The 25,784-nt window shown below is 48.7% G+C and overlaps 2 protein-coding genes across 8 annotated transcripts; one reads left to right on the top strand and one right to left on the bottom strand.

The window, feature by feature from the left end:
- Positions 1-144: 144 nt before the first annotated feature.
- On the bottom strand, positions 145-13,656 carry KLHL10 (kelch like family member 10). 5 transcript variants are annotated; one of them, XM_063718825.1, is made up of 7 exons: positions 13,612-13,656; positions 11,853-11,951; positions 11,315-11,514; positions 6,201-6,690; positions 2,757-3,374; positions 1,087-1,236; positions 145-559 (listed from the first exon to the last, which is right to left on the bottom strand). In XM_063718825.1, exons 3-7 carry the CDS (start codon positions 11,506-11,508, stop codon positions 185-187), a joined length of 1,827 nt encoding a protein of 608 aa, XP_063574895.1. In that variant the 5' UTR covers positions 11,509-11,514; positions 11,853-11,951; positions 13,612-13,656; the 3' UTR covers positions 145-184. The 5 variants fall into 5 exon arrangements, with proteins under 5 accessions (XP_063574895.1, XP_054402385.1, XP_054402384.1 ...); XM_054546410.2 differs by lacking the exon at positions 13,612-13,656 and adding an exon at positions 13,074-13,169; XM_054546409.2 differs by lacking the exon at positions 13,612-13,656 and adding an exon at positions 13,087-13,162.
- On the top strand, positions 12,872-25,260 carry NT5C3B (5'-nucleotidase, cytosolic IIIB). Of its 3 annotated transcripts, XM_054546417.2 has the most exons (10): positions 12,938-13,285; positions 13,509-13,607; positions 14,194-14,263; positions 14,350-14,396; positions 16,362-16,436; positions 16,975-17,060; positions 18,573-18,662; positions 20,835-20,997; positions 22,162-22,362; positions 24,817-25,260. In XM_054546417.2, exons 1-10 carry the CDS (start codon positions 13,274-13,276, stop codon positions 24,949-24,951), a joined length of 978 nt encoding a protein of 325 aa, XP_054402392.2. In that variant the 5' UTR covers positions 12,938-13,273; the 3' UTR covers positions 24,952-25,260. The 3 variants fall into 3 exon arrangements, with proteins under 3 accessions (XP_002827581.3, XP_054402392.2, XP_054402393.2); XM_002827535.6 differs by lacking the exon at positions 16,362-16,436 and having other exon boundaries at positions 12,872-13,285; XM_054546418.2 differs by lacking the exon at positions 22,162-22,362 and having other exon boundaries at positions 13,140-13,285.
- Positions 25,261-25,784: the final 524 nt, after the last annotated feature.

The raw sequence follows: 25,784 nt of genomic DNA, 5'->3' as shown, positions 1-25,784 counted from the left end.
TTTCTTCTTTATGCACTGTCGGATATAATTGCCTTCTTCCATCCCTCCTACTCCCTCATTCATCCAGCCATTGGCTCTCTTAAGTTGAACATTATCCAGTACTCTTCAAAGTTTAAACACTGCATTTTTTAAAAAAAGAATTAATTCTTATTGCTTAGACTTTTTATTAGCTAAATGAAGAGGCTTATACAGGTAGGGTACTTGTCGAAGCAGAATATTTTACTTCATCTCGCAGTGCTAATCCTGGGAAGTTGTCCCGTCTAGCTGCATATTCCTCAACATTGGCCAGCCCTGGTACTACACAGCAGCTCAGAGCACTGCGGTATATACTCATGTCATGAGCATCATACCACTCATCGGTCTTTTCATCATAGCACTCAACATTAAAGGTGGTGGTAAAACCATTAAAGCCACCCACCACAAACAAGAGGTCGTCCACCACCTCGATGCCAAAATTGCTACGAGGATTAAACATAGTGGGGATTGTGCGCCAAGTGTTAGCCACAGGGCTGTAGGCTTCGGCACTCCTAAGTCGATTAGCTCCATCAAAGCCACCTACCTGTGGATAGCAAAAGAAACACAGTTGACTGCTAACCATTGATTCTGTTCACTGAGGAAGCCCTTGTTGGGGGTACCAGTGATTTCATAACTCCCTCTTCCATTATCTTCCATGAAAAAAAGCTTTTCAGCCGGGTGCAGTGGCTCACGCCTGTAATCCCAGCACTCTGGGAGTCCGAGGCAGGTGGATCACAAGGTCGGGAGATCGAGACTATCCGGGCTAACACAGTGAAACCCCGTCTCTACTAAAAATACAAAAAATTAGCAGGGCATGGTGGCGGGTGCCTGTAGTCCCAGCTACTCGGGAGGCTGAGGCAGGAGAATGGCATGAACCCGGGAAGCAGAGCTTGCAGTGAGCTGAGATCCTGCCACTGCAGTACAACCTGGGCAACAAAGCGAGACTCCATCTCAAAAAAAAAAAAAGAAGCTTTTCAAATACTTACCAGTAGTAGCATAAACCCATTTACTAATACAAAATCTAGGGGTAATGTGTTTTTTTTTTTTTTTTGTAGTACTAGATAAACTTACTGCATATACATGTTCTCCATAAGCAATCACGCCTATTCCACTCCTCCTGCTTCTCATGGGTGCTATGACTGTCCACTGATTACTTTCAGTGTTGTACACTTCTGCTGTAAACAGGCACTCGTTTCCATTAAACCCACCACATATGTAGACCTGTGTGAAGAGTTCCAAGATTATTAAAATTCCCACTCTAGGGAGTAGAAAGAAAGGATATGTGTGTGGTGGTAGTGGGCACTTAATTCCAGTCTGTACAGTCTGAATTTCTTTTTTTCATATGTGCATGCATTGCTTTTTATTTATTTTTTAGAGACAGAGTCTTGCTCTGTCACCCAGGCTGGAGTCCAGTTGCGCCATCTCTGCTCACTCCGCCTCCCAGGTTCTAACAATTCTCTTGCCTCAGCATCCGGAGTAGCTGGGACTACAGGTGCACACTGCCACGCCCCGCTAATTTTTTGTATTTTAGTAGAGATGAGGTTTCACCATGTTGTCCAGGCTGGTCTCGAACTCCTGAGTTAAGGCAATCCACCCCACTCAGCCTCCCAAAGTGCTAGGATTACAGGCATGATACACTGTGCCCAGCCTATTTATTTTTATTTTTTGAGATGGAGTCTCACTCTGTTGCCTGGGCTGGAGTGCAGTGGAGCTATCCCGGCTCACTACAACCTCCACCTCCTGAGTAGCTGGAATTACAGGTGTGCGCCACTGTGCCTGGCTAATTTTTGTATTTTTAGTAGAGACCGGGTTTCACCATGTTGGCCAGGTTGGTCTCAAACTCGATCTCAAGTGATCCGCCCACCTTGGCCTCCCAAAGTGCTGAGATTACAAACACAAGACACTGGGCCCTGCCACATTACTTTTTTTTTTTTTTTTTTTTTTTTTTGAGACGGAGTCTTGCTCTGTCATCCAGGCTGGAGTGCAGTGGTGCAATCTTGGAGCACTGCAACCTCTGCCCACTGCAGCCTCTGCCTCCCGGGTTCAAGCGATTCTCCGTCTCAGCCTCCTGAGTAGCTGGGACTACAGGCGCCCGCCACCACACCTGGCTAATTTTTTGTATTTTTAGTAGAGACAGGGTTTCACCATGTTAGCCAGGATGGTCTCGATCTCCTGACCTCGTGATCCTCCCGCCTCAGCTTGCCAAAGTGCTGGGATTACAGGCGTGAGCCACCGAGCCCAGCCTGCATTACTTTTTTTTTCTTTTTTCTTTTGAGATGGAGTCTTGCACTGTCACCCGGGCTGGAGTGCAGTGGCGCCATCTTGGCTCACTGAAATCCTCTGCCTCCGGGGTTCAAGCGATTCTCCTGCCTCAGCCTCCCCAGTAGGTGGGATTACAGGCGCCCGCCACCAGGCCTGGCTAATTTTTTGTATTTTTAGTAGAGACAGGGTTTCACTATGTTGGCCAGGCTGGTCTCGAACTCCTGACCTAGTGATCCGCTCGCCTCGGCCTCCCAAAGTGCTGGGATTACGGGCTTGAGCCACTGCGCCCGGCCTTGCATTACTTTTTAATAAGCAAAATAAAAGACAGTTGCAACTAGTCACCTTGTCAATTGAAGAAAGAATGAGTACTCCAAAGTGAATACTGCCACTGCGTCTTCCATCCACCCCAAAAAAGAGGAGTATCATTTCTGGGCTTGTACTTTGCATCCACATCTTCCCCTCCCACCTTGGTCCTTTACCTTCCCATAGAGTGTCGTGGCGCTTGCATCACTCCTCTGTTCGTGCATGGGGGCGATGAGTGTCCATTGATTGGTCTCTGGCTCATAACGTTCAGCAGTGTTTAGACGCACATAGCCATCAAATCCTCCCATGGCATAAATAAAATTGCTGAGGACAGTCACACTGACATAGCAACGTCTGGAGTGCATCGGGGCCACTTGATGCCAAGTTTTCTTGACTGGGTCAAAACGCTTAACACTATTGAAATAGTCTACACTATCAAACCCCCCAATGATATACACATAGCCTTTCAAATAGGCTGCCCCATGGTAGGCACGGGGACTCTCTTCCTCACAAGTAACATTCACCCATCTGTCTGCCCGAGCGTCATATGCCTCAATGGCATTGGTGGGGCTCCCACCACTCCAGCCACCAATTGCAAAGAGGATGGCATAGGGCAAGCGTGGTCTGGTGAGTGGGTTGGTGAAATCAGAATTAGAGGGCCCATTCATGTTGAGGTCATACATGGCCTTTAGGGCATTAATGATGACTGGTTTGCATTCCTCACTGTCTTTGACATAGTCATTCATCTTAACATTGTTCATGAAGTACTCAGCATGCATTAGGGCCAGGCGAACCTAAGAAGCAAACGCAGAAAGTCATTCAGGTGACGTGAGGGTGCCAGGAAATCCCACATCCTTAACTCCCATTTTACAATCTGCCTTTGAATTGCTGGAAATATTTTGGTTTGTTTTTGAAATGTATAAGTCACACTTTAAATAGTCGATTTTGAGGCTCACACCGTAATCCCAGCACTTTGGGAGGCCGAGGCAGGCGGATCACTTGAGGCCAGGAGTTTGAGACCAGCCTGGCAACATAGCAAGACCCTGTCTCTACTAAAAATACAAAAATCGGGGCCAGGCGAGGTGGCTCATGGCTGTAATCCCAGCACTTTGGGAGGCCGAGATGGGCGGATCACCTGAGGTCAGAAGTTCTAGACCAGGCTAGCCAACATGGCAAAACTCCATCTCTACTAAAAATACAAAAATTAGCTGAGCGTGGTGGCACGCACCTGTAATCCCAACTACTCAGGAAGCTGAGGCAAAAGAATCGCTTGAGCCAGGGAGGCAGAGGTTGCAGTGAGCCGAGATTGCCCTACTGCACTCCAGCCTGGGCCACAGAGCAAGACTCCGTCTCAAAAAAAAAAAAAAAATACAAAAATCAGGCTGAGTGCAGTGGCTCACGCCTGTAATCCCAGCACTTTGGGAGGCCGAGGTGGGCAGATCACTTGAGGTCAGCATTTGACACCAGCCTGGCCAACGTGGTGAAACCCCCATCTCTACTAAAAATACAAAAATTAGCTGGGCGTGGTGGCAGGTGCCTATAATCCCAGCTACTCAGGAGGCTGAGGCAGGAGACTCGCTTGAACTGGGGAGGTGGAGGTTGCAGTGAGCCAAGATCACGCTACCACACTCCAGCCTGGACAACAGAGCTAGACTCCATCTCAAAAAAAATTAGCCAGGCATGGTGCCGCGTGCCTGTAGTCCCAGCTACTCTGGAGGCTAAGGCATGAGAATTGCTTGAACCCAGGAGGCAGAGGTTGCACTGAGCTGTGATCACACCACAGCACTCCAGCCTCGGTGACAGAGTGAGACTTGTCTCAAAATAAATAAATAGTCGTCAGCCAGGCACAGTGGCTCACGCCAGTAATCCCAGCACTTTGGGAGGCCGAGGCAGACAGATCACGAGGTCAGGAGATCAAGACCATCCTGGCTAACACGGTGAAACCCCGTCTCTACTAAAACTACAAAAAGTTAGCCGGGCATGGTGGTGGATGCCTGTAGTCCCAGCTACTGGGGAGGCTGAGGCAGGAGAATGGCGTGAACCTGGGAGGCAGTGGTTGCAGTGAGCCTAGATCGCATCACTGCACTCCAGCCTGGGCGACAGTGAGACTCCTTCTCCAAAAAAATAAATAAAATAAATAAATAAATAAATATATATATATAATTTATTTATTTATTTATTTATTTATTATTTATGGGGAGGTGGTATATACATTTGGAAGCTGAGAATGAGCTAGATAGAAGGCACCTCAAGTGGCCAGAAAGCAATCCCATTCCTTCGCCAATGGCCAGTACCATTAGACCAGGAGAAACCATGGTAATTGTTCAGTAATTGAATATGTCTGTATATGTAAAATAATGCTTATTAGCACCAACTGACAACAATTGTATGCAATACTTATGTTTTTTTTTGTTTTTTGTTAATTTGAGAGCAAGTCTCTCTCTGTCGCCCAGCTGGAGTGTAGTGGTGCGATCTCGGCTCACTGCAGCCTCCGCCTCCCAGGTTCAAGTTATTCTCCTGCCTCAGCTTCCCGAGTAGCTGGGATTACAGGCATGCACCACCATACCCAGCTAATTTTTGTATTTTCAGTAGGGACAGTGTTCTGCTATGTTGGCCAGGCTGGTCTTGAACTCCTGACCTCAGGTGATCCACCCGCCTCCGCCTCCCAAAGTGCTAGGATTAAAGACATGAGCCACTGTGCCAGCCATGATTTCTAATTCAACTTCTATCTTGGGTATGGAGAAATTCATAGAAAGGAAAAAAGCTGAAAGGAATTTCAGCCCTTTAGAATTTTTTTTTTTTTTTTAGACAGGGTCTTGCTCTATTGCCCAGGCTGGATTGCAGTGAGGTGATCACAGCACACTGCAGCCTTGACCTCCGAGGCTCAAGCAGTCCTCCCATTTCAGCCTCCCACCCAGTAGCTGGAACTGCAGGCATGCACCACCAAGCCTGGTGAATTTTTAAATTTTATAATTTTTTTTCTTTTTTTTTGAGATGGAGTCTTGTTCTGTCACCCAGGCTTGAGTGCAGTGGCATGATCTCAGCTCACTGCAACCTCCGCCTCCCAGGTTCAAGCGATTCTCCTGCCTCAGCCTCTTGAGTAGCTGGGATTACAGGCACCCACCACCATGCCCAGCTAATTTTTGTATTTTTAGCAGAGATGGGGTTTCACCATGTTGGCCAGGCTGGTCTCGAACTCCTGACCTCAGGTGATCCACTCACCTCGGCCAAAGTGCTGGGATTACAGGCGTGAGCCACTGCACCTGGCCAAATTTTATAATTTTTAAATTTTATAACCTATGTTGCCCAGGCTGGCCTCAAACTCTGGGCTCAAGTGATTCTCCCACCTCGACCTCCCAAAGTGAGCCACCACACCCCACCTAGAATTATTTTGAAGGCTCTCTTCTTCCCCCACCACCAGGAAGGATTTTGGTCAAAGAATATAACTTAGGTAAAAAGAACTAGTAATGCCAAGGGAAAAGACAGTTGCAAAATTCCAGAGAATAGTAGATGCCTTCTATCTAAGGACATGTAAATACAGCCTTGGGATGTGTCATATGTCTGAATTTTGCTTTTAGGACAATCTCTCTGTGATAAATGAATCAAGAGTGAACACTGACCTTAGGAAGCAAAATTGAAATGTGCTGCTTTCTATTTTGGGGGTCATGAGAAATCCACTTTAAAATGGCCTCAAATACAGCATCTTCCTGTTTGACATTCAGCTCATCTTTCTCGATAACATCCTTAAGTTCAGTGACCGAGAGCTCTAAAAATTCCGCCGAGACTTTCACCATCTCCTCGAAGTTGTGCAGTATGAACATGTAGGCCTTCTGCCTCAGCTCAGGACAGTAGTAGTAGTCCGTGAACTTACAGATGCCAATACAATTATCCAAGCACAGCTCTGACTTGAGGAACTCGCAGCAACCCCTGACGATACCCATGATGTTAAACTGGTCTGCAGCAGCAAGCAGTTTCTCCACATTGTCTGGTGTGATAGGCACGGTCCGGGTGTATGCATACTCAATGATTAGCTTCATCATGTCGGGAGAAATGCCAGGGATGTTGTATACCTTCTTTTCAGTGTTGTTCCAGCCACTTGTAAACAAAGCTCTGGAAAAAAGAAAGAAACTAGCAGCCACGGAAACATTTCTCTCCTGTTAGGTGAGTACATTGGAAATGGCCTGAGGAAGTGGGGTGCAGGCATGTGCTATATACAGTGGACAAGAAGAACACCTTTCCAAGAACTCTGACTTTGGTCACTCTTACCTTGTGGATGGAGAAATTAAGAGCTAGAACTGAGAGTAAGACCCAGGTCTCTTGGGCCAGGCATGGTGGCTCACGCCTACAATCCCAGCACTTTGGGAGGCCGAAGCGGGTGGATCATGAGGTTAGGAGTTCAAGACCAGCCTGGCCAACGTGGTGAAACCCCGTCACTACTAAAAATACAAAAATTAGCTGGGTGTGGTGGCACGTGCCTGTAGTCCCAGCTACTTGGGAGGCTGAGGCAGGAGAATCGCTTAAACCTAGAGGCAGAGGTTGCAGTGAGCCAAGATCACGCCACTACATTCCAGCCTGGTGACAGAGTGAGACTCCATCTCAAAAAAAAATTTTTTTTTCACATAAAATATGAGATTGGGGTGGGGCGGGGGGGTCTCCCTATATTGCCCAGGCTGGTCTCGAACTCCTGGGCTCAAGTGATGCTCCCGCCTCAGCCTCCCAAAGTGCTGGGATTACAGGTGTGAGCCACTGCATCCAGCCTAGTTTATGTAGTCTTATCCCAGCAGCCAGGGTGATTCTTATGAGTTTATGTTTCTTTTCTACTTGAAATCTTCCACTGAATTCCCTTCTTGCTCAGGGTAAAATACAAAGTCCTTACCCAGGGAATGCTTAGGCCTCTGAGGTCTGGACCACTAATACCTCTCTTACCCTGTCTTCTCCCACCTTCCCTTCACTCTGTGTCCAGCCCTATCGGCCTCCTTGCTGTTCCTTAAGCACACCAGAGCTGCTTCCACCTTTGGTCCTTTGTACTTGCTGTGCCCTCTGCCTGGAAGGCTCCCCCACATTCGCATATTTCTTCCTCCTTCATCCCCTTGAAGTCTTTGTTCAAATGTTACTGTGTCAGCAAGACCTTCTCCAACAATCCTAACAATGGGGCAGGGTGCACTGGCTCACACCTGTAATTCCAGCACTTTGGAAGACCGAGGCAGGCAGATCATATGAGGCCAGGAATTCAAGCCCAGCCTGGCCAACATCTCAAAACCCCATCTCTACAAACAATACAAAAATTAGCCAGGCATGGTGGTGCATGTCTGTAATACCAGCTACTTGGGAGGCTGAGAATCACTTGAACCTGGGAGGTGGAGGTTGCAGTGAGAGCCAAGATCACACCACTGCACTCCAGCCTAGGGGACACAGCGAGACTCTGTCTCAAAAAATAAAAATAAAATAAAAATAAAATGGCCACTTACTGCTTTTTATCTTCCTTTTCTTATTTTCCCAGGCATTTACGATGATTTGATATGCATTTTACTCATTTAATGCCTATTTCCCCATCCAGAGGGTAAACTTCATGAGAACAGGAATGCTTCTCTTTTTATTCATTGTTTTCTTTTCTTTTTTTCTTTTCTTTTTTTTTTTTTTTTTTTGAAACAGGGTCTTGCTCTGTCACCCAGGGTAGAGTGCAATGGCACGATCTTGGCTCACTGCAGCCTCCAACTCCTGAGTGCAAGCAATTTTCCTGCCTCAGTCTCTTGAGTAGCTGGGATTATACGCATGTGCCACCACGCTCAACTGATTTTTGTGTTTTTTAGTAGAGATACAATTTCACCATGTTGGCCAGGCTGGTTTCATCATATTGGTCAGGCTTGTCTCGCACTCCTGACCTCAGGTGATCTGCCCGCCTTGGCCTCCCAAAGTGCTGGGATTACACGGGTGAGCCACCGTGCCCAGACTTTGCTTCCTTTTTCTAAGAGGTTTAAGGAAATGTGGTCTTAGAAATCAAATTCTTCCTCTAGAGCAGGGGTCTACAAACCTATGGACTCTGTCCAAATTTGGCCCACCTCTTGTTTTCATGCTGCCCACAAATTAAGAATGATTTTTACATTTTAAATGGCTGGAGGAAAAAATCTTTTTTTTTTTTTTTTTTTTTGAGGTGGAGTCTCGCTCTGTCACGCAGGCTGGAGTGCAGTGGCTTGATCTTGGCTCAGTGCAACCTCTGCCTCCCAGGTTCAAGCAATTCTCTGCCTCAGCCTCCCGAGTAGCTGGGATTATAGGCGCCCACCACCATGCCCGGCTTTTTGTATTTTTAGTAGAGATGGGATTTCACCATCTTGGCCAGGCTGGTCTTGAATTCCTGACCTCATGATCCACCCACCTCAGCCTCCCAAATTGTTGGGATTCCAGGCATGAGCCACTGCGCCCGGCTGGTTGGGGGAAAAAATCAAAAGAATATTCTGTGACACCTGCAAATTATAATACATTTAAATTTCAGTGTCCATAAATAATCTTATTGGAACACAGCCACACCCATTCATTTAGTATTGTCTGTGGCTGCTTTTGTGGTATAAAAACAGAGTTGAGTAGTTGCAACAGACTGTGTGGCCTGCAAAAACCTAAAACAATTACTATTTGGTCTATTTCTGGACTCAGCTGAGCGCGTTGGCTCACGCCTGTAATCCCAGCACTCTGGGAGGCTGAGGCAGGCAGATCACCTGAAGTCAGGAGTTCAAGACCAGCCTGGCCAACATGGTGAACCCCGTCTCTACTATAAATACAAAAAAATTAGCTAGGCGTGGTGGCAGGCACCTGCTCCCGAGTAGCCTCCCCAGCTACTCGGGAGGCTGAGGCAGGAGAATTGCTTGAACTTGGGAGGCGGAGGTTGCAGTGAGCAGAGATCGCGCCATTGTACTCCAGCCTGGGTGACAAGAACAAAACTCCATCTCAAAAAAAAAAAAAAAGAAAAATTAGCCAGACGTGGTGGCACACAGCTGTAATCCCAGATATTCAGGAGGCTGAGGCAGGAGAATCGCTTGAACCCGAGAGGTGGAGGTTGCAGTGAGCTGAGATTGTGCCACTGCACTCTAGCCTGGGTGACAGAGCAAGACTCCATCTCAAAAAAATAAAAATAAAAAATAAATTGTGGACTCTGCTCTGTGGTCTACCTGAATGAGAAGTTTTAGCAACAGGTAGGACACATTGATCATATCTTCATTGGAATTGATTACTCAAACATTTTCAGCTCATGAACAAAATAGCCCTTCTACCTCCTGGGTTACAATGGTTTTAGCCCAAACTCTCTTTTTCTTCTGATATTTCCCGGGTATTTCCCCCTCATCCCCCTTCCCATCCCCTTAATCCTTGTTAATTTCACCCTGTTTGAAATGGTCTCTATTGGGATGGGGTACAGGGGGTTCCCTGAAGTGGCATTGTCATCTGAAATCCAGTAGGGATGTCCAACCTTCCCAAAGGTTGGTTTGGGTGAGAATCAAAGATGAAAGCACCTGGCCCACCAATAATTGGTTGAAATCCAGTTGAAAAATCAGATCTTAAAGGCTGGGTGCAGTGGCTTGCGCCTGTAATCCCAGCACTTTGGGAGGCCAAGGCGGGTGGATCACGAAGTCAGGTGTTCGAGACCAGACTGACCAACGTGGTGAAACCTGACCAACGTGGTGAAACCCCGTCTCTACTAAAAATACAAAAATTAGCTGGGCATGGTGGCGGGAGCCTGTAATTCCAGCTACTCGGGAGGCTGAGGCAGAAGAATTGCTTGAGCCTGGGAGGCAGAGGTTGCAGTGAGCTGAGATCACGCCACTGCATTCCAGCCTGGGGGACAAAGCGAGACTCCATCTTAAAAAAAGAAAAATCATATCTTGCCAGGCGCGGCGGCTAATGCCTGTAATCCTAGCACTTTGGGAGGTCAAGACGGGCAGATCACCTGAGGTCAGGAGTTTGAGACCAGCCTGAGCGACATGGCAAAACCCTGTCTCTACTAAAAATACAAAAATTAGCCGGGTTTGGTGTCAGGTGCCTGTAATCCCAGCTACTCGAGAGGCTGAGGTGGGAGAATGGATTGAACTGGGGAGGCAGAGGTTGCAGTGAGCCGAGATGGCACCATTGCACTCCAGCCTGGGTAACAGAGTGAGACTCATCTCAAAAAAAAAAAAAAAAAAAAAGACAAAAATCAGATCTCTCAAGAGCAAAAGGAAAAAAAAAAACAAAACAAACAAAGAAAAGAGAAAAAAGGCCCTGACCCTAGTCATGCCTCTTCAGAAGGCAAAGGAGTCAGGCAGGAGCTCCTGCCTGGACCAGAGTTGACCAGGCACAGTGGTAATCCCAGCACTTTGGGAGACTGAGGCAGGAGGATCGCTTTGGGCCAGGAGTTCAAGACCAGCCTGGGCAACATAGCCAGACTCCCTCTCTATAGAACATTTCAAAAGTAGCCAGACGTAGCGGCATGTGCCTGTAGACCTAGCTACTTGGGAGGCTGGAGTAGGTGAATTGTTTGAGCCCAGCAGTTCAAGGCTGCAGTGAGCTATGATTGCATCACTACACTCCAACCTGGGTGAAAGAATGAGAGCTTATCTCTAAATTTTTTTTTTTTTTAATTTTTAAGGAGCCCAGAGCTTTGACAGTGTCCCTAAAGTTAAGGTGGTGGGGTGGGAACCAGAAAATGGATCGAAGTGTCTCAAAATGAGCCCAATTACCCCTTTGGCTTAATTTGGCAACCCTGTTATACCTAAAGTAGGAACTGCAGCTACAGAGGATGTTCTTATGGGCACTGAACTCAAAGCCATTGACCTTGATGACCACGTCGCAGAGCTTGCCCTCTAGTCTAAGCTCGTTGAAGATCTCACAGGCCATCGCACTCATCTTCCTCTCCATGTGAGGCTGGTGGAAACCTGTGGAGGCCGCCGCGCTCTCCATATCCATGGCACCCTGGGACAGCGGAGAGAGGCTGCTTTCCTAGGGTGTCGGGGAGGGTTGTGGGGGGCCCCTTTAGCCAGCTGTCGCTGCTTTTCCCTACTACATCTTTCGTATAGGGTCTATCAGGCAACCCATGTTCCAGAATCCTGGCCCTGCAGTGAGATCACGCAGGATTGTGCTCTCAGGTTCTGGAACTGCCTCCTGGACTTGTCCTCTTCCTTCTCCCCTCCTTACCACCCCACTTAGGCTGAAAACCACCTCACACCTCCTTCTGTGACCTCAAACCCAGAACAGAACCATGACCACTAGCACCATCTGAGTGTTTATTGATTCCAGCTCCTGTTACCCACCTGATACAGGTCTCTATCCCTGGAGCATCCATCTACCTTCCACAGCCCAACACTTGGCTCCCTAGACACCGAACTCAAGGAAATCCAAGTCAGTTGAGGCTGAAGGGAGAAGTAAAGCTGATTAAATTTCTTTCTTAGGCCGGGCCCGGTGGCTCACACCTGTAATCCCAGCACGAGGTGGGCGGATCACGAGGTCAAGAGATCAAGGCCGTCCTGGCCAACATGGTGAAACCTCGTCTCTATTAAAAATAAAAAAATTAGCTGGGCATGGTGGCACATGCCTGTAGTCCCAGCTACTTGGGAGGCTGAGGCAGGAGAATTGCTTGAACCCGGGAGATGGAGGTTGCAGTGAGCCGAGATCGCACCACTGCGCTCCAGCCTGGTGACAGAGTGAGACTCCATCTCAAAAAAAAAAAAAAAAAAATCTTTCTTTTCCTAGGGACGGGTCTCGCTCTGTCACCCAGGCTGGAGTGCAGTGGGGTGATCATAACTCACTACAGCCTCGACTTCCTGGGCTCAAGTGATCCTCCCACCTCAGCCTCCTGAATAGCTGGGATTACAGGTGCTCCGCACTGTGCCCAGCCAACGCTGATTACATTTCAGAAAGCTGTCCCGGGTCTCCCAGCCCCCTGGATAGGTTAGTCACTCAGTTTCTTCTGGAATAAGGAATGGCCTAGTTAACAGAGCCCCTTCTGGGTGATTAACAGAATTCAGTTTATGGCTCCTTTATCTCTCCTCCCATCCAGCCGTGTGGTTTTTCTGTTTTTGTTTCTTGAGACATGGTGTTATCTGTCACCCAGGCTGGAGTGCAGTGGTGTGATCTCGGCCCACTGGAGCCTGGACCTCCCGGGCTCAAGTGATCCTCCTGCCTCAGCCTCCCGAGTAGCTGGGACTACAGGTGCGTGTCACCATGCCCGGCTAATTTTTGTATTTTTTGTAGAGACAGGGTTTCGTCATGTTGCCCAGGCTGAACTCTTCGCCTCAAGCGATCCTCCTGCCTCGGCTTCCCAAAGTCCTGGGATTACAGGCATGAGCCACCGCACCCAGCCCCAGTCATGTTTTTGTCACATAAACTTTCAGCCTGGAAATGACCACGCTTGGCAAGGCTTTTCCTCCACAAAAAGTGGCAGAACCCTACCTACCCACGTAACCCCAACACCTTGGGACCTTCACCCTGCTCTTCATAATAAATAGAACCCTCCTCCAGTTTGCCTAGCGCACCCGGCAAGCCCACCCGGATCGCGGCCATCTCCGGGACCACTCGATTCTCGGCCCCGCCCACTCCCCGCCCCCTTCCCCACCAACGCCCCGCCTCCGGCCCCACCACCCCCGCCCGGGCTCTAGGCGGGAGGCGACGCCTGCGCAGTGCGGTCGCGGGGGCTATCGTTGTCCCCCGAGCCGCCGACCGGGCCTCGAACGGGATGGCAGAGGAGGTGAGGAGGGAGAAGCGTCCGGAGTGGGGCGGGCCCGGACTCCGACCCCCGGGGCGCTTCGAGCCCCCCAGCGGGTCACCGAGGCACCGCCGCTCCACCCAGGCCAGTAGCCGCCCCCTCGCGCACCCCGGCCCCGCCTCACACGCGCGCCCGAGCGAGCCCCGAGCTCCCCTCGGGCCCAGCGCGGCGCAGGGGTCAGTGGTTCTCTCGGGTCTCGGGACAGGTGAGCACCCTGATGAAGGCCACAGTCCTGATGCGGCAGCCTGGGCGGGTGCAGGAGATCGTGGGCGCCCTCCGCAAGGGCGGCGGAGATCGGTTACAGGTACCTCTGGGGCGTGCGGGGGCCGGCCGGGCTGGGGGCGGCTGGAGAGGCTTCCTGCCCATTGGGCCTTCCCGCTTTGCTCTGCCGCGGACCCCTCCTAGCTCTCTGCCCCAAGAAATGGCCGGGAGCTTGAAGGAGAGCGGGTTGGTTCGCCTGTCCTAAAACCCAGATTTCAGATTGCTCAATATGGTCATGCTGCTTCCCCTAATTGGACAGAAGGCGCCCACACCAGTACTTAGGGCCTTATCCTCCCCAAGCCAGGGGCTCCCCAGTAAGTTGAAGATGTCCAGATGGGCCGTAATGGTAGAGATCTCTTAGGAAGGACCTGATATTGAAGGAGTCGGAGAGGTCCTGAGTATTCGCCCTCGCCCCTACACTAGGAGACTGCGTTTTCCTCAGGGTTAACGGGTACTAATTAGGATCACTTCCCCTCTATCCCTCTGTGTCACTCGGTAACTCCCCTAGGGCTTTGCCTACATCCTGGCCACTGAGCTGTATTGATTTCCATAATCATCCCCCAGGCTGAGGCAGGGCCACACTAGAATTCTGGTGCTTATTTAGGCATCATCTCTCTTTTGCTTTATAGGTGATTTCTGATTTTGACATGACCTTGAGCAGGTTTGCATATAATGGAAAGCGATGCCCTTCTTCTTACAGTAAGTCACATTTTAGCTTCCCTTGTTGAGCTTGATAAGACGATGGGTTCTAAGGGACAAGTAAAAGGAGTTTTCTCTTTTTCCAGATATTCTGGATAATAGCAAGATCATCAGTGAGGAGTGTCGGAAAGAGGTGGGTTGCTCCCGTCCTTTGCACAGAAATGGTTGTCATTTGCTACTTCAAATGGTTCCTGATTGGAACCAAAGATTCCAGTATAGAGACCTTAGAAAATTAATTTTTAAAAACTTGTTGTTTTGCTAAGGAGGGTCTAGTTTTAATACATTAAGACAGCTTTTCCTTACTGGGCAGGACATATGATGATTAATGGTTGGAACTGGACATTATACTTACTGTTGGCTATAGAGCTTACAAGAGATTTGAACATTCTGGAGGTTCAGCAACTTACCCAGGGTCATGCAGCCAAATGGCAGAGCTTGTTTGTTTGTTTGTTTTGAGACAGGGTCTCACTCTATCACCCAGGCTGTAGTGCAGTTCCTTGATCATTGCTCACTGCTGCCTTGACCTCCTAGGCTCAAGCAATCCTGCCTCAGCCCTACTGAGTAGCTGGAACGACAGGCATGTGACATTACACCTAGCTAATTTAAAAAATTTTTTGTAGAGATGGGGTCTCACTATGTTGCCTAGGTTGGTCTTGAACTCCTGAGCTCAAGCAATCCTCCTGCCTCAGCCTCCCCAAAGTGCTGGGCTTATAGGCATGAGCTACCACACCTGGCCTTTTTAAAAGAAAATGTATATTCTTCTGTTGGGTTCTAGTGTGTGTGTGTGTGTGTGTATTTTTTTTTTTTTGAGACAGAGTCTTGCTCTATTGCCCAGGCTGGAGTGGCATAATCTCAGCTCACTGCAACCTGGGTTCAAGCAATTCTCATGCCTCAGCCTCTCGAGTAGCTGGGATTACCAGCATGCATCACCACGCCCGGCTAATTTTTGTATTTTTAGTAGAGACGAGGTTTCTCCATGTTGGTCAGGCTGATCTCGAACTCCCAACCTCAGGTGATCCTCCCACCTTGGCCTCCCAAAGTGCTGGGATTACAGGCGTGAGCCATCTCGCCTGGCCTGATTTTTAGAGAAATGTTCTCACTCCAAAAAAACACACACATTGAGAATCTTAATACATTTCAGAAGTTTTCTGCCTTTGTTACTATGTCATCTTTGCATTTAATCTTCTTTTGAACAGATGGACAGGGATTCCATTTGATCTTGTAATGTTCCTAAGAATCATGCATGTATTAAAATTCTTTACTTGGTCAATTCTCATTTTTACTAGGCACTGTTACGGACTGGCTCTGTGTGACCCATGATCACTGGAACAGCCCCTTTAAAGTGTCAAAGTCTTGGCACATAGGAGGAAACCTTAGAGGAAACACACGTAGACGCTGTGCATTCACGTGATATTGACACTTTTGACAGAATTGTCCACCAACATGCTGTGTCCCAAAGTACAGTCTTCTAGTTATATTTCATTTTTTTTTGCCATATCTGTATATCACCTTTACTAAATCTTTCTCTAAATTGGCCTGCTTTTAAAAGTTGTAATTAACTTATAAAGAAACAGGCCAGGTGTGGTGATTCACGCCTGTAATCCCAGCATTTCTGGGAGGCCGAGGCGGGCAGATCAGTTGAGGTCAGGAGATCGAGACCAGCCTGGGCAACATGGCAAAACCCTGTCTCTACTAAAAATACAAAAAATTAGCTGGGTGTAGTGGTACATGCCTGTAATCCCAGCTACTCGGGAGGCTGAGGCAGAAGAATTGCTCGAACCCGGGAGGCGGAGGTTGCAGTGAGCCAAGATTGTACCACTGCACTCCAGCCTGGGCAACAGAGTGAGACTTCGTCTCAAAAAAAAAAAAAAAAATTGTATATGAAAATGAATGCAAAACTTCTGAGTTGAAAAGTGCTTCTCCATGAATTCCCTAAAGTTATCTTACCTATCACCTGAGAAAGTGGACCACATTCTGGGAGACACAGCATTAAGTAAGTTCTTACTGGTTAAGCTCTGACAATTGAGCTAATTAATAACAGCAAAAAAATCTTAGTACCTTTCTTCTCTGATAGTAATCTCATATTGCTGACTTTTAGACCTCACTCTCAGGGTCAGTGCAAAGGAATGACCAGCTGTGTGGATCCAGGTGCTCCCTGGACTTCACCAAACAGGTAAAAATGTGAGTGTATTGAGCGATTATGTTGGAAGATAATAAGAGAAACTTAGGTCTTATAAATGACATGTCCCCAAAGGAAAGCTTGAAGAAAATTTCATGTAACACTCTCTTAGATGAAGTTGCGTCTTCTTTTTATATGAGACACAGTTTTACTCTGTGGCCCAGGCTGGAGTGCAGTGGTGTGATCTTGTCTTGGCTCACTGCAACCTTCACCTCCCGGGTTCAAGCGATTCTCATTCTTCAGCCTCCTGAGTAGCTGGGATTAAAGGCGCATGCCACTACACCCGCTAATTTTTGTATTTTTTAGTAGAGACAGGGTTTCGCCATGTTGGCCAGGCTGGACTCGAACTCCTGACCTCAAGTGATCCACCTGCCTCAGCCTCCTAAAGCACTGGGATTGCAGGTGTGAGCTACCGCCCCTGGCCATGAAGTTGCCTCTTCTAGGTGACTTTTTTCTCATACTAAGCTGTAGGATGTTGCTGGGAAGAACTTGATATAGACTAATGGCCTTTCTCCCCATTTGGATATCCCAGCTCACAGCACTCCTTCACCACTATTACCCAATTGAGATCGACCCACACCGGACCGTCAAGGAGAAGCTACCTCATATGGTGGAATGGTGAGTGATGGTGGTGGAGAAAAGCTTCTGGGCCCTTGAGATGGAGTAGGCTGGGAGGGGCATATTTTTCCAGACCCTTGATGAGATGACAGGCTCCCTTACTTCACTGAGGGCTTAATTTAATGCTATTAGTCCAGCTATTGGAACAAACTTTTCAGATGAACCCAGGGCTTTTTGTGGCTGCTGCTGGAGTGGAGACCCTCAGATAATCCTTGGAATAAATTAAAGACGCTTGGTGTCGGGGTCTAAGTGCTTTGCGGAAGTGACTCTTAGTCTGTTTTGTGCTGCTGTCACAGATTAACAGACTAGGTGATTTACATATTTTTTCTGTTTTTTGAGACAGGGTCTTGCTCTGTTGCCCAGGCTGGAGTCCAGTGGCATGATCGTGGCTCCCTGCAGCCTCGACCGCCTGGGCTGAAGAGATTCTCCCACCTCAGCTTCCCAAGTAGTTGGTACTACAGGCACGTGCTACTGTGCCCAGCTCATTTTTTCTATTTTTTGTAGAGATGGGGTCTCACCATGTTACCCAGGCTATTTTCAACTCCTGAGCTCAAGCGATCCTCCCACTTCGGCCTCCCAAAGTCCTGGGGTTACAGGCATGAGCCACTGCACCTAGCCTAGACTGGGTAATTTATAATGAATAGCAATTTACTGGCACACAGTTCTGGAAGCAGGGAAGTCCAATATCAAAGGACTGGCTGGCATTTGGTGAGGGCCTTCTTGCTGCATTATCTCACTGTGGAAGGGCAAAGAGAGTGGGGGAGAGAAAAAGAGACAGAGGGGAGTTCTTTTTATAAGGAATCTGTGATAATGACATTAATCCATTCATGAGGACGGTGCCCCCATGACACCTCCCATTAGGCCCCATCTCTCAACACATCCACATTGGGGATCAAGTTTCCAACACATTGAAACCACAGCAACCGTCATCACTGGACAGAGCCCCAGTTCTCCAGATAGAGGGGTCACGGAGGAAGGGATTCAGAAGAATGCCAAATGCCGACTTCAGCAGTCAGCTTGCCCAGCACTTGTCTCTGTTGGGTTGCTTTTCTCATCCTCTTCCTTTTTTTTTTTTTTTTTTTTTGAGACGGAGTCTCGCTCTGTCACCGAGGCTGGAGTGCAGTGGCCCGATCTTGGCTCACTGCAACCTCCCTCTCCTGGGTTCAAGTGATTCTCCAACCTCAGCCTCCCGAGTAGCTGGGACTACAGGCGTGCACCACCATGCCCAGCTAATTTTTGTATTTTTAGCAGAGACGGGGTTTCACCATGTTGGCCAGGCTGGTCTCAAACTCCTGATCTCAGGTGATCCACCCGCCTTGACCTCCCAAAATGCTGGGATTATAGGCATGAACCACTGTGCCCAGCCACCCTCTTACTTTTAAGGGCAGCTAACGTAAGGATGAGGCCTCTGTCGGCAATGCTGTCAGAGAGTACTTGGCTCTGTAAAGGGAAAGGATGAGTTATTTACTTCAGTGATTTGAATTTGGGTTTTTCTGGGGTGTCTGTTTCTAGGTGGACCAAAGCGCACAATCTCCTATGTCAGCAGAAGATTCAGAAGTTTCAGATAGCCCAGGTGGTTAGAGAGTCCAATGCAATGCTCAGGTAAGCGTCTAGCTCTGGAAAACATTTCTCTCAGACTATTTAGAACTGTTTTGTTCAAAAAAAGGGGGCAGGGGAAGAGTAGAGAGGAGTTAGTTGCTTAAAGGACTGGAAGGGACATGGCACTATGAACAACTGATGTGATACAGCTAAAGCATTTCTTACCCTTGCTAGGAAACATTCAGCAGGTAGTGGATGTAGTACAAAATGGCCAGGGCACTATCTCCGAGAACAAACCAAGTCTAGCTCTTCTTTCTTTCTCTCTCCTTCTCTTCTCTTCTCTTCTCTTCTCTTCTCTTCTTTTCTCTTCTCGAGACGGAATCTCGCTCTGTCACCAGGCTGGAGTGCAGTGGCGCGATCTCGGCTCACTGCAACCTCCACCTCCTGGGTTCAAGCGATTCTCCTGCCTCAGCCTCCCGAGTAGCTGGGATTACAGGTGCCCGCCACCACGCCCGGCTAATTTTTGTATTTTTAGTAGAGACAGTGTTTCACCATGTTGGCCAGATGGTCTCAATCTCTTGACCTTGTGATCCGCCCACCTTGGCCTTCCAAAGTGCTGGGATTACAGGCGCGAGCCACCGTGCCCGGCCAAGTCTAGCTCATTTTTCACAATGATAAAAGACTTTTGGGGTCTCTCTGGTGACTGGTGTTCTTCATGGCGACTGGGAGTTGGCTAGGCTGGGATGCTTGATCACTGGCGGCCTACACTGAACAGCTATCTCTGCTGGAGATTTCTTTCCTGGAGGAAAGAAATCCTCACAAAGGAAGGAGTGACATGGATGCCTGCCCTCAAGGGTTGTACATCCTAATTGGGGAGATTGGCTAGCTCCTGAAAAGTCAAGACGGTAGAGACGTGTGCTGACCCAGTAAGTGCTGGGGTGGGAGTGCGTGTACCCTAGTGAAGGTGCCCAGGTTAGCTTCCTGGTTGTATGGACAGCAACAGAAAACATATGCCTACCTTCCACCACAACAGCATCTCTCCCAGGTATGTACCCCAGAGGAATGAGGGCATGTAGCCACTATAAGACATGTGCAGGGTATTCATGGCAGCTGTATCCATAACAGCTGAAATCTGGAAATCTCTCAGCTGTCTATCAAGGAGAAGCTGGGTAGATAAACTGTGGCATATTTGTATGGTGGAATAATGCTGCATAGCAGTGACAAAGAATAAACTCATTACCTGCAAAATACAGATAAACTACATAGCATTATGTTGAACAAAATAAGCCAGGCACAAAAGAGTACATTGTGTATGAGTCTATTTATATGAAGTTCATGGACAGGCAAAGCTAATCAATGGGAGGGATGATATTGACTGGGAGAGATCACGAGGGAGCCTCAAGCTAGTTAGTTACATGGGTGTATACGTATGTCAAAATTAACTGAGCTGAACACTTAGGATTAGCACACTTTAACCGTTTATTGAATATATCGTCTGCTCTATTTTATTTATTTATTTTTTGAGATGGAGTCTCGTTCTCTTGCCCAGGCTGGAGTGCAGTGGCGTGATCTCGCCTCATGCCTGTAATCCCAGCACTTTGGGAGGCCAGGGTAGGTGGGTTGCTTGAGCCTAGGAGTTCGACCAGCCTGGGCAACATATGAAAACCCCATCTTTACAAAACATAAGGCCGGGCGTGGTGGCTCACGCCTGTAATCCCAGCACTTTGGGAGGCCGAGGCGGGCAGATCACAAGGTCAGGAGATTGAGACCATCCTGGCTAACACAGTGAAACCCTGTCTCTACTAAAAATACAAAAAATTAGCCAGGCGCGGTGGCAGCGGCTGTAGTCCTAGCTACTCCGGAGGCTGAGGCAGGAGAATGGCGTGAACCTGGGAGGTGGAGCTTGCAGTGAGCCAAGATCATGCCACTGCACTCTAGCCTGGGCGACAGAGCAAGACTCCATCTCCAAAAAAAAAAAAAAAAAACATAAAAAAATTAGCTAGGTGTGGTGGCATGCACCTGTGGTCTCAGCTACTTGGGAGGTTGAAGTGGGTGGATCACTTGAACCCGGGAGGTTGAGGTCGCAGTGAACTGTGATTGTGCCACTGCACTCCAGCCTGGGCAACAGAGCAAGACCCTGTCTCACAAAAAACCCAAAAAAGAAATAACCCAAATATGAAACAAAGAACAGCAGTAGAGGCAGTGCCATTTCAGAATTTCTCGATCTCTTTTCAGGGAGGGATACAAGACCTTCTTCAACACACTCTACCATAACAACATTCCCCTTTTCATCTTTTCTGCGGGCATTGGTGATATCCTGGAAGAAATTATCAGACAGATGAAAGTGTTCCACCCCAACATCCACATCGTGTCTAACTACATGGATTTTAATGAAGATGTGAGCCAAATCCTGTTTGGGCTGGGAAAGGACGAGGGGTGGGGACCACCAGCCAGGGCAGTTAACTCTGCATGAACCCTAACCTGGGGAAGAAGGGGAGGAAAGCCACACTGGCTTCTTCACCCTCAGGCAGTTGTTTATGGGTTACTCTTTGGCCAGGCGCGGTGGCTCAGACCTGTAATCCCAGCACTTTGGGAGGCCGAGGCGGGTGGATCACTTGAGGTCAGGAGTTCGAGACCAGCCTGGCCAACATGGTGAAACTCCATCTCTACTAAAAATACAGAAATAAGCCGGGCGTGGTGGTGTGTGGCTGTAATCCCAGCTACTCGGGAGGCTGAGGCAGGAGAATCGCCTGAACCCAGGAGGCAGAGGTTGCAGTGAGCCAAGATCACACCACTGCACTCCATCCTGGGCGACAGAGTAAGACTCTGTCTTCAGAAAAAAACAAAAACAAAAAAACTTTCAAAGGATCCTCTCTCTTTGGTGTTTGCCTGACAGTCAACTCTCTGCCCTGGGGTACCTAATTTATGGGCCTGCCCTGCCCCATGTCACTGTCATATTATTATGTGCCATTCTGGGTCCTAAAGGGCTTGGGCTTTGATTTGTTTTTCCCAAGCCAGAGGTGGGCTGCTCCAACTCATCCACATTCTGACTTTTTTCCCCATAAAACCGATGGTTGGAATTTTCATCACGTTGACCTGCAGTGAGGATGTGGCCCGCAGCTGAGCATTAGCACACGTGTAACCTGAGCGGCATTTATATCACAGCTTCGTGCATCCACCAGAACAGATGATCTGCAATATTGGATGGCTCCTTTTCATTTAAACTAGGAGTTACAAACTTATGCTGTAAAAGGCCCTGTCGTCAATATTTAGGCTTTGTGGGCTGTGGCATCACTGTCGCAACTGCCCAAATTTGCCTTTATAGCACAAAAAAGCAGCCATAGGCATCATGTAAACAAATGAGTTTGGCTGTATCCCAATACAACTTTATTTACAAAAGCAGGCCAAGTCTGGCCCATGGGCCCTAGTTTAGGCTACAGTGAAGTTTTGGCATTATCTATCACTTTTGGGATTCCCTTTTCTCTGTGACAGAGACAGTGGAGAGCTGGTGCCACATGGGTCCCTGCAGCCCTTCCATCTGTCTCTTGTCTTCATTATTTAGGGTTTTCTCCAGGGATTTAAGGGCCAGCTCATACACACATACAACAAGAACAGCTCTGTGTGTGAGAACTCTGGTTACTTCCAGCAACTTGAGGGCAAAACCAATGTCATCTTGCTGGGAGACTCCATCGGGGACCTCACCATGGCCGATGGGGTTCCTGGTGTGCAGAACATTCTCAAGATTGGCTTCCTGAATGACAAGGTGGGTAGAGGACCAGAGCTGCTTCTCTTCATGGCTTTTTTCTCTTTGAATGCCCATTAAAAATACCTTTGAACACATTCTTTTTTTATTTTTATTTTTATTTTATTTATTTATTTTTTTGAGACGGAGTCTCGCTCTGTCACCCAGGCTGGAGTGCAGTGCCGTGATCTCGGCTTATTGCAAGCTCCGCCTCCCGGGTTCACGGGAGCCTCAGGCTCCCAAGTAGCTGGGACTACAGGTGCCCGCCACCACTCCCGGCTAATTTTTTGTATTTTTAGTAGAGACGGGGTTTCACCGTGTTAGCCAGGATGGTCTCGATCTGCTGACCTCGTGATCTGCCCGCCTCGGCCTCCCAAAGTGCTGGGATTACAGGCATGAGCCACTGCACCCAGCTTTTTTTTTTTTTGAGATAGAGTCTCACTCTGTCGCCCAGGCTAGAGTGCAGTGGCGCGATCTTGGCTTACTGCAACTTCCACCTCCCAGGTTCAAGTGATTCTTCTGCCTCAGCCTCCTGAGTAGCTGAGACTATAGGTGCACGCCACCATGCCTGCTTATTTTTGTATTTTTTACTAGAAATGGGATTTCACCATGTTGGCCAGGCTGGTCTTGAACTCCTGACCTCAAGTGATTCGCCCACCTTCGCCTCCCAAAGTGCTGGGATTACATGCGTGAGCCACTGCGCCCAGCCACCTTTGAACACCTTCTGTATGCTAGACACTAGGTAAAGTATTATGGGCACAGAAGGAAGCTGTATTCTCTTGGAGCACATAATCTCATAGGAAACAGAAACCCAGTGATTACAGCTTTGTCTTACCACATGACCTGACAGGCATTCAGAGAGAAGATGAGGCCGGGCATGAGATCCTAGCCTCAGTTTACTGATTGTGCACTGCACTGTCACTCTTCTCAGCATTTCATGGATATTAATTCATTTGATTTTTATGATAACTCCTTAAGGTAGTGACTGTTATCCTCATTTTACAGATAAGGAAACTGAGGCCTGTGGTTAAGTAACTTGCCTAAGATGATACAGTTCAGGAAACAGTGGGGCTAATTACCAGTCCTAAATCCTACTGGAAGGCATGATTGAGATGGGAGATGTTGGTAGTGAGGACATGGGTTTATAATTTAGAGAAAAAAAATAAGAAGAAATCAGGGACTGACAGGGGTGAAAGCAGCATTGTCATAAAGGGGCCCAAATATGGGGTGAAGCTAGGCAGCTGCCAGGGTGCTTCCCCACAGCCTGCAGGCGCTGGAGCCCACCAGGTTGCTTCAGCCATATAAAACTGGGTCCTGCTGGGTGCGGTGACTCATGCCTGTAATCCCAGCACTTTGGGAAGCCGAGGCAGGTGGATTACCTGAGGTCGGGAATTCGAGACCAGCCTGACCAACATGGAGAAACCCCGTCTCTACTAAAAATACAAAATGAACCAGGTGTGGTGGCACATGCCTGTAGTCCTAGCTACTCGGGAGGCTGAGGCAGGAGAATCGCTTGACCCCAGAGGTAGAGGTTGCAGTGAGCTGAGATTGCACCACTGCACTCCAGTCTGGGTGACAGAGCAAGGCTCCGTCTCAAAAAAAAGTGGGCCGTGGTCAGGTGCGGTGGCTCATGCCTGTAACCCCCCCACTTTGGGAGGCCAGGGCAGGGGGATCACTTGAGGCCAGGAGTTTGAGACCAGCCTGGGCAACATAGTGAGACCCTGTCTCAACAACAACAACAATTAGCTGGGTGCGGTTAGCATGCCTGTAGTTCTAGTTACTCAGGAGGCTGAGGCAGGAAGATCACTTGAGTCCAGGAGGTCGAAGCTGTAGTGAGCCAAGATTATGCCACTGCACTTCAGCCTACGCAGCAGAGTGAGATCCTATCTCAAAAAAGAAAGAAAGAAAGAAAGAAATTCAGTCTAGATGGATTAGAGGCAACATCTGTTTTGGTTTTTTTTTTTTTTTTTTTTTTTTGAGACAGGGCCTCACTCTGTCACCTAGGCTGGAGTGTCGTGGCTCAGTCTTGGCTCACTGTAGCCTTAATTTCCTGGGCTCAAGTGATCCATTCTGCCTCAGCCTCCCGAGTAGCTGGGACTACAGGCACCCACCCCCATGCCCGGCCAATTTTTGTAGAGATGGGGTTTTGCCGTGTTGCCTGGGTTGGTCTCAAACTCTCGGGCTCAGATGATCCTTCTGCCTCAGCCTCCCAAAGTGGCAACATCTGGTTTTTTGTTTTTATTCCTTGTTACTGTCCTTTGGTATTGACCCAAGGGTTAATTGTGATAGCCCATGCCCATCCCTCGTCTGTCTCCAAAGGATAGGTCCGGTAACCTTGAACTCCTTTGGCTCTCAAAAGGGAGCTGGGAGTTGCTGCTTAAATGCTCTCCTCCCCAGCCCCGGGGGCTTTGAGAGTGAGCTACGGAGGGCAGGGCATTTGGGGACCCTCTGGCTTCTTCCTCTCGTTCCGGGCAGGTGGAGGAGCGGCGGGAGCGCTACATGGACTCCTATGACGTCGTGCTGGAGAAGGACGAGACTCTGGATGTGGTCAACGGGCTACTGCAGCACATCCTGTGCCAGGGGGTCCAGCTGGAGATGCAAGGCCCCTGAAGGCACAGGCTCCACCCTGGCCTGCAGGCCGTGGTGAGGAGGGGGCGCCTCCCCAGAGTGCGCTCCCCCGTGAACACAGAGCAGAGGCCAGGGTGGCCAGCAGTGGCTGGGTCCTTCCATGCTCCCTCTCCGTCCTCCTTTCCCTGAGCACCTTCATCACCAGAGGCTTGAAGGAACCCCGCCATGTGGCAGGGCACAAGCACTGTTCCTGGTGAACCTTGGACCACAGCATGTCAGTGCTCTAGGGATTGTCTGTTCCAGGGATTTTTTTCAAAATTTTTAAACATGGGAAGTTGTTCTTCAAACAAATATAATGTGTGAAACAGATGAAAATTTTTAAAATGAAAAAAAAGCTGTTCTGATTCGGGGGATGTGGGTGGGGGTAGAACCTGGACCTCTTGGCCCTGGGGGCACATGCGATGCTTCTAGGAACACAGTTTGAGAACCACCACAAATTGGCCTGAGACCCCATCCGAGCACAGCCTGATTGTGTCTGGTTCAGCGTGGGGCTGAAAGGGTATGTTCTAGCCTACAGTGGTTTGACTTTATTCTGATTCAGCCATCAAAGTTGAAATTCATTTGGGATCGGTGGGGTTGAGGCAACCCTGTCTGAGAGCCCCCTCTTTAGGGATCCCTGAGGGGATGCATTTGGGTGTGGCTGCCCCCCTATGCCTTAGGCTCTCCTTTCCTCTCCTCTTATGGGTTGGGGCCACTAAAGTGGATGACCTGAAAAGGGGAATTTAGAGCAGGGACCTGAGGGAGACTGTGCCAAGGTAAAACAAGTGATGTGTGCACTGTGGTCTTGCATTATTGGGCCGACCCTGAAGAGCCAG

Source organism: Pongo abelii, chromosome 19 (assembly GCF_028885655.2).
Source record: "Pongo abelii isolate AG06213 chromosome 19, NHGRI_mPonAbe1-v2.0_pri, whole genome shotgun sequence".
In the NCBI taxonomy this organism is placed as follows: domain Eukaryota; kingdom Metazoa; phylum Chordata; class Mammalia; order Primates; family Hominidae; genus Pongo; species Pongo abelii.
This window is presented reverse-complemented; position numbering and strand designations above follow the sequence as displayed.

Bases quoted from the DNA above. Each gene is read 5' to 3' on its own strand.
- KLHL10 (XM_054546409.2), bottom strand. The intron at 6,691-11,314 runs GTATAACAGGGT...TCTTTTTTCCAG, and splicing joins AGCTGCAGTTCCTACTTTAG to AGCTTTGTTTACAAGTGGCT. The intron at 1,237-2,756 runs GTAAAGGACCAA...CTCTTCACACAG, and splicing joins CCACGACACTCTATGGGAAG to GTCTACATATGTGGTGGGTT.
- NT5C3B (XM_054546417.2), top strand. The intron at 16,437-16,974 runs GTAAAAATGTGA...TGGATATCCCAG, and splicing joins CCCTGGACTTCACCAAACAG to CTCACAGCACTCCTTCACCA. The intron at 18,663-20,834 runs GTAAGCGTCTAG...ATCTCTTTTCAG, and splicing joins GAGTCCAATGCAATGCTCAG to GGAGGGATACAAGACCTTCT.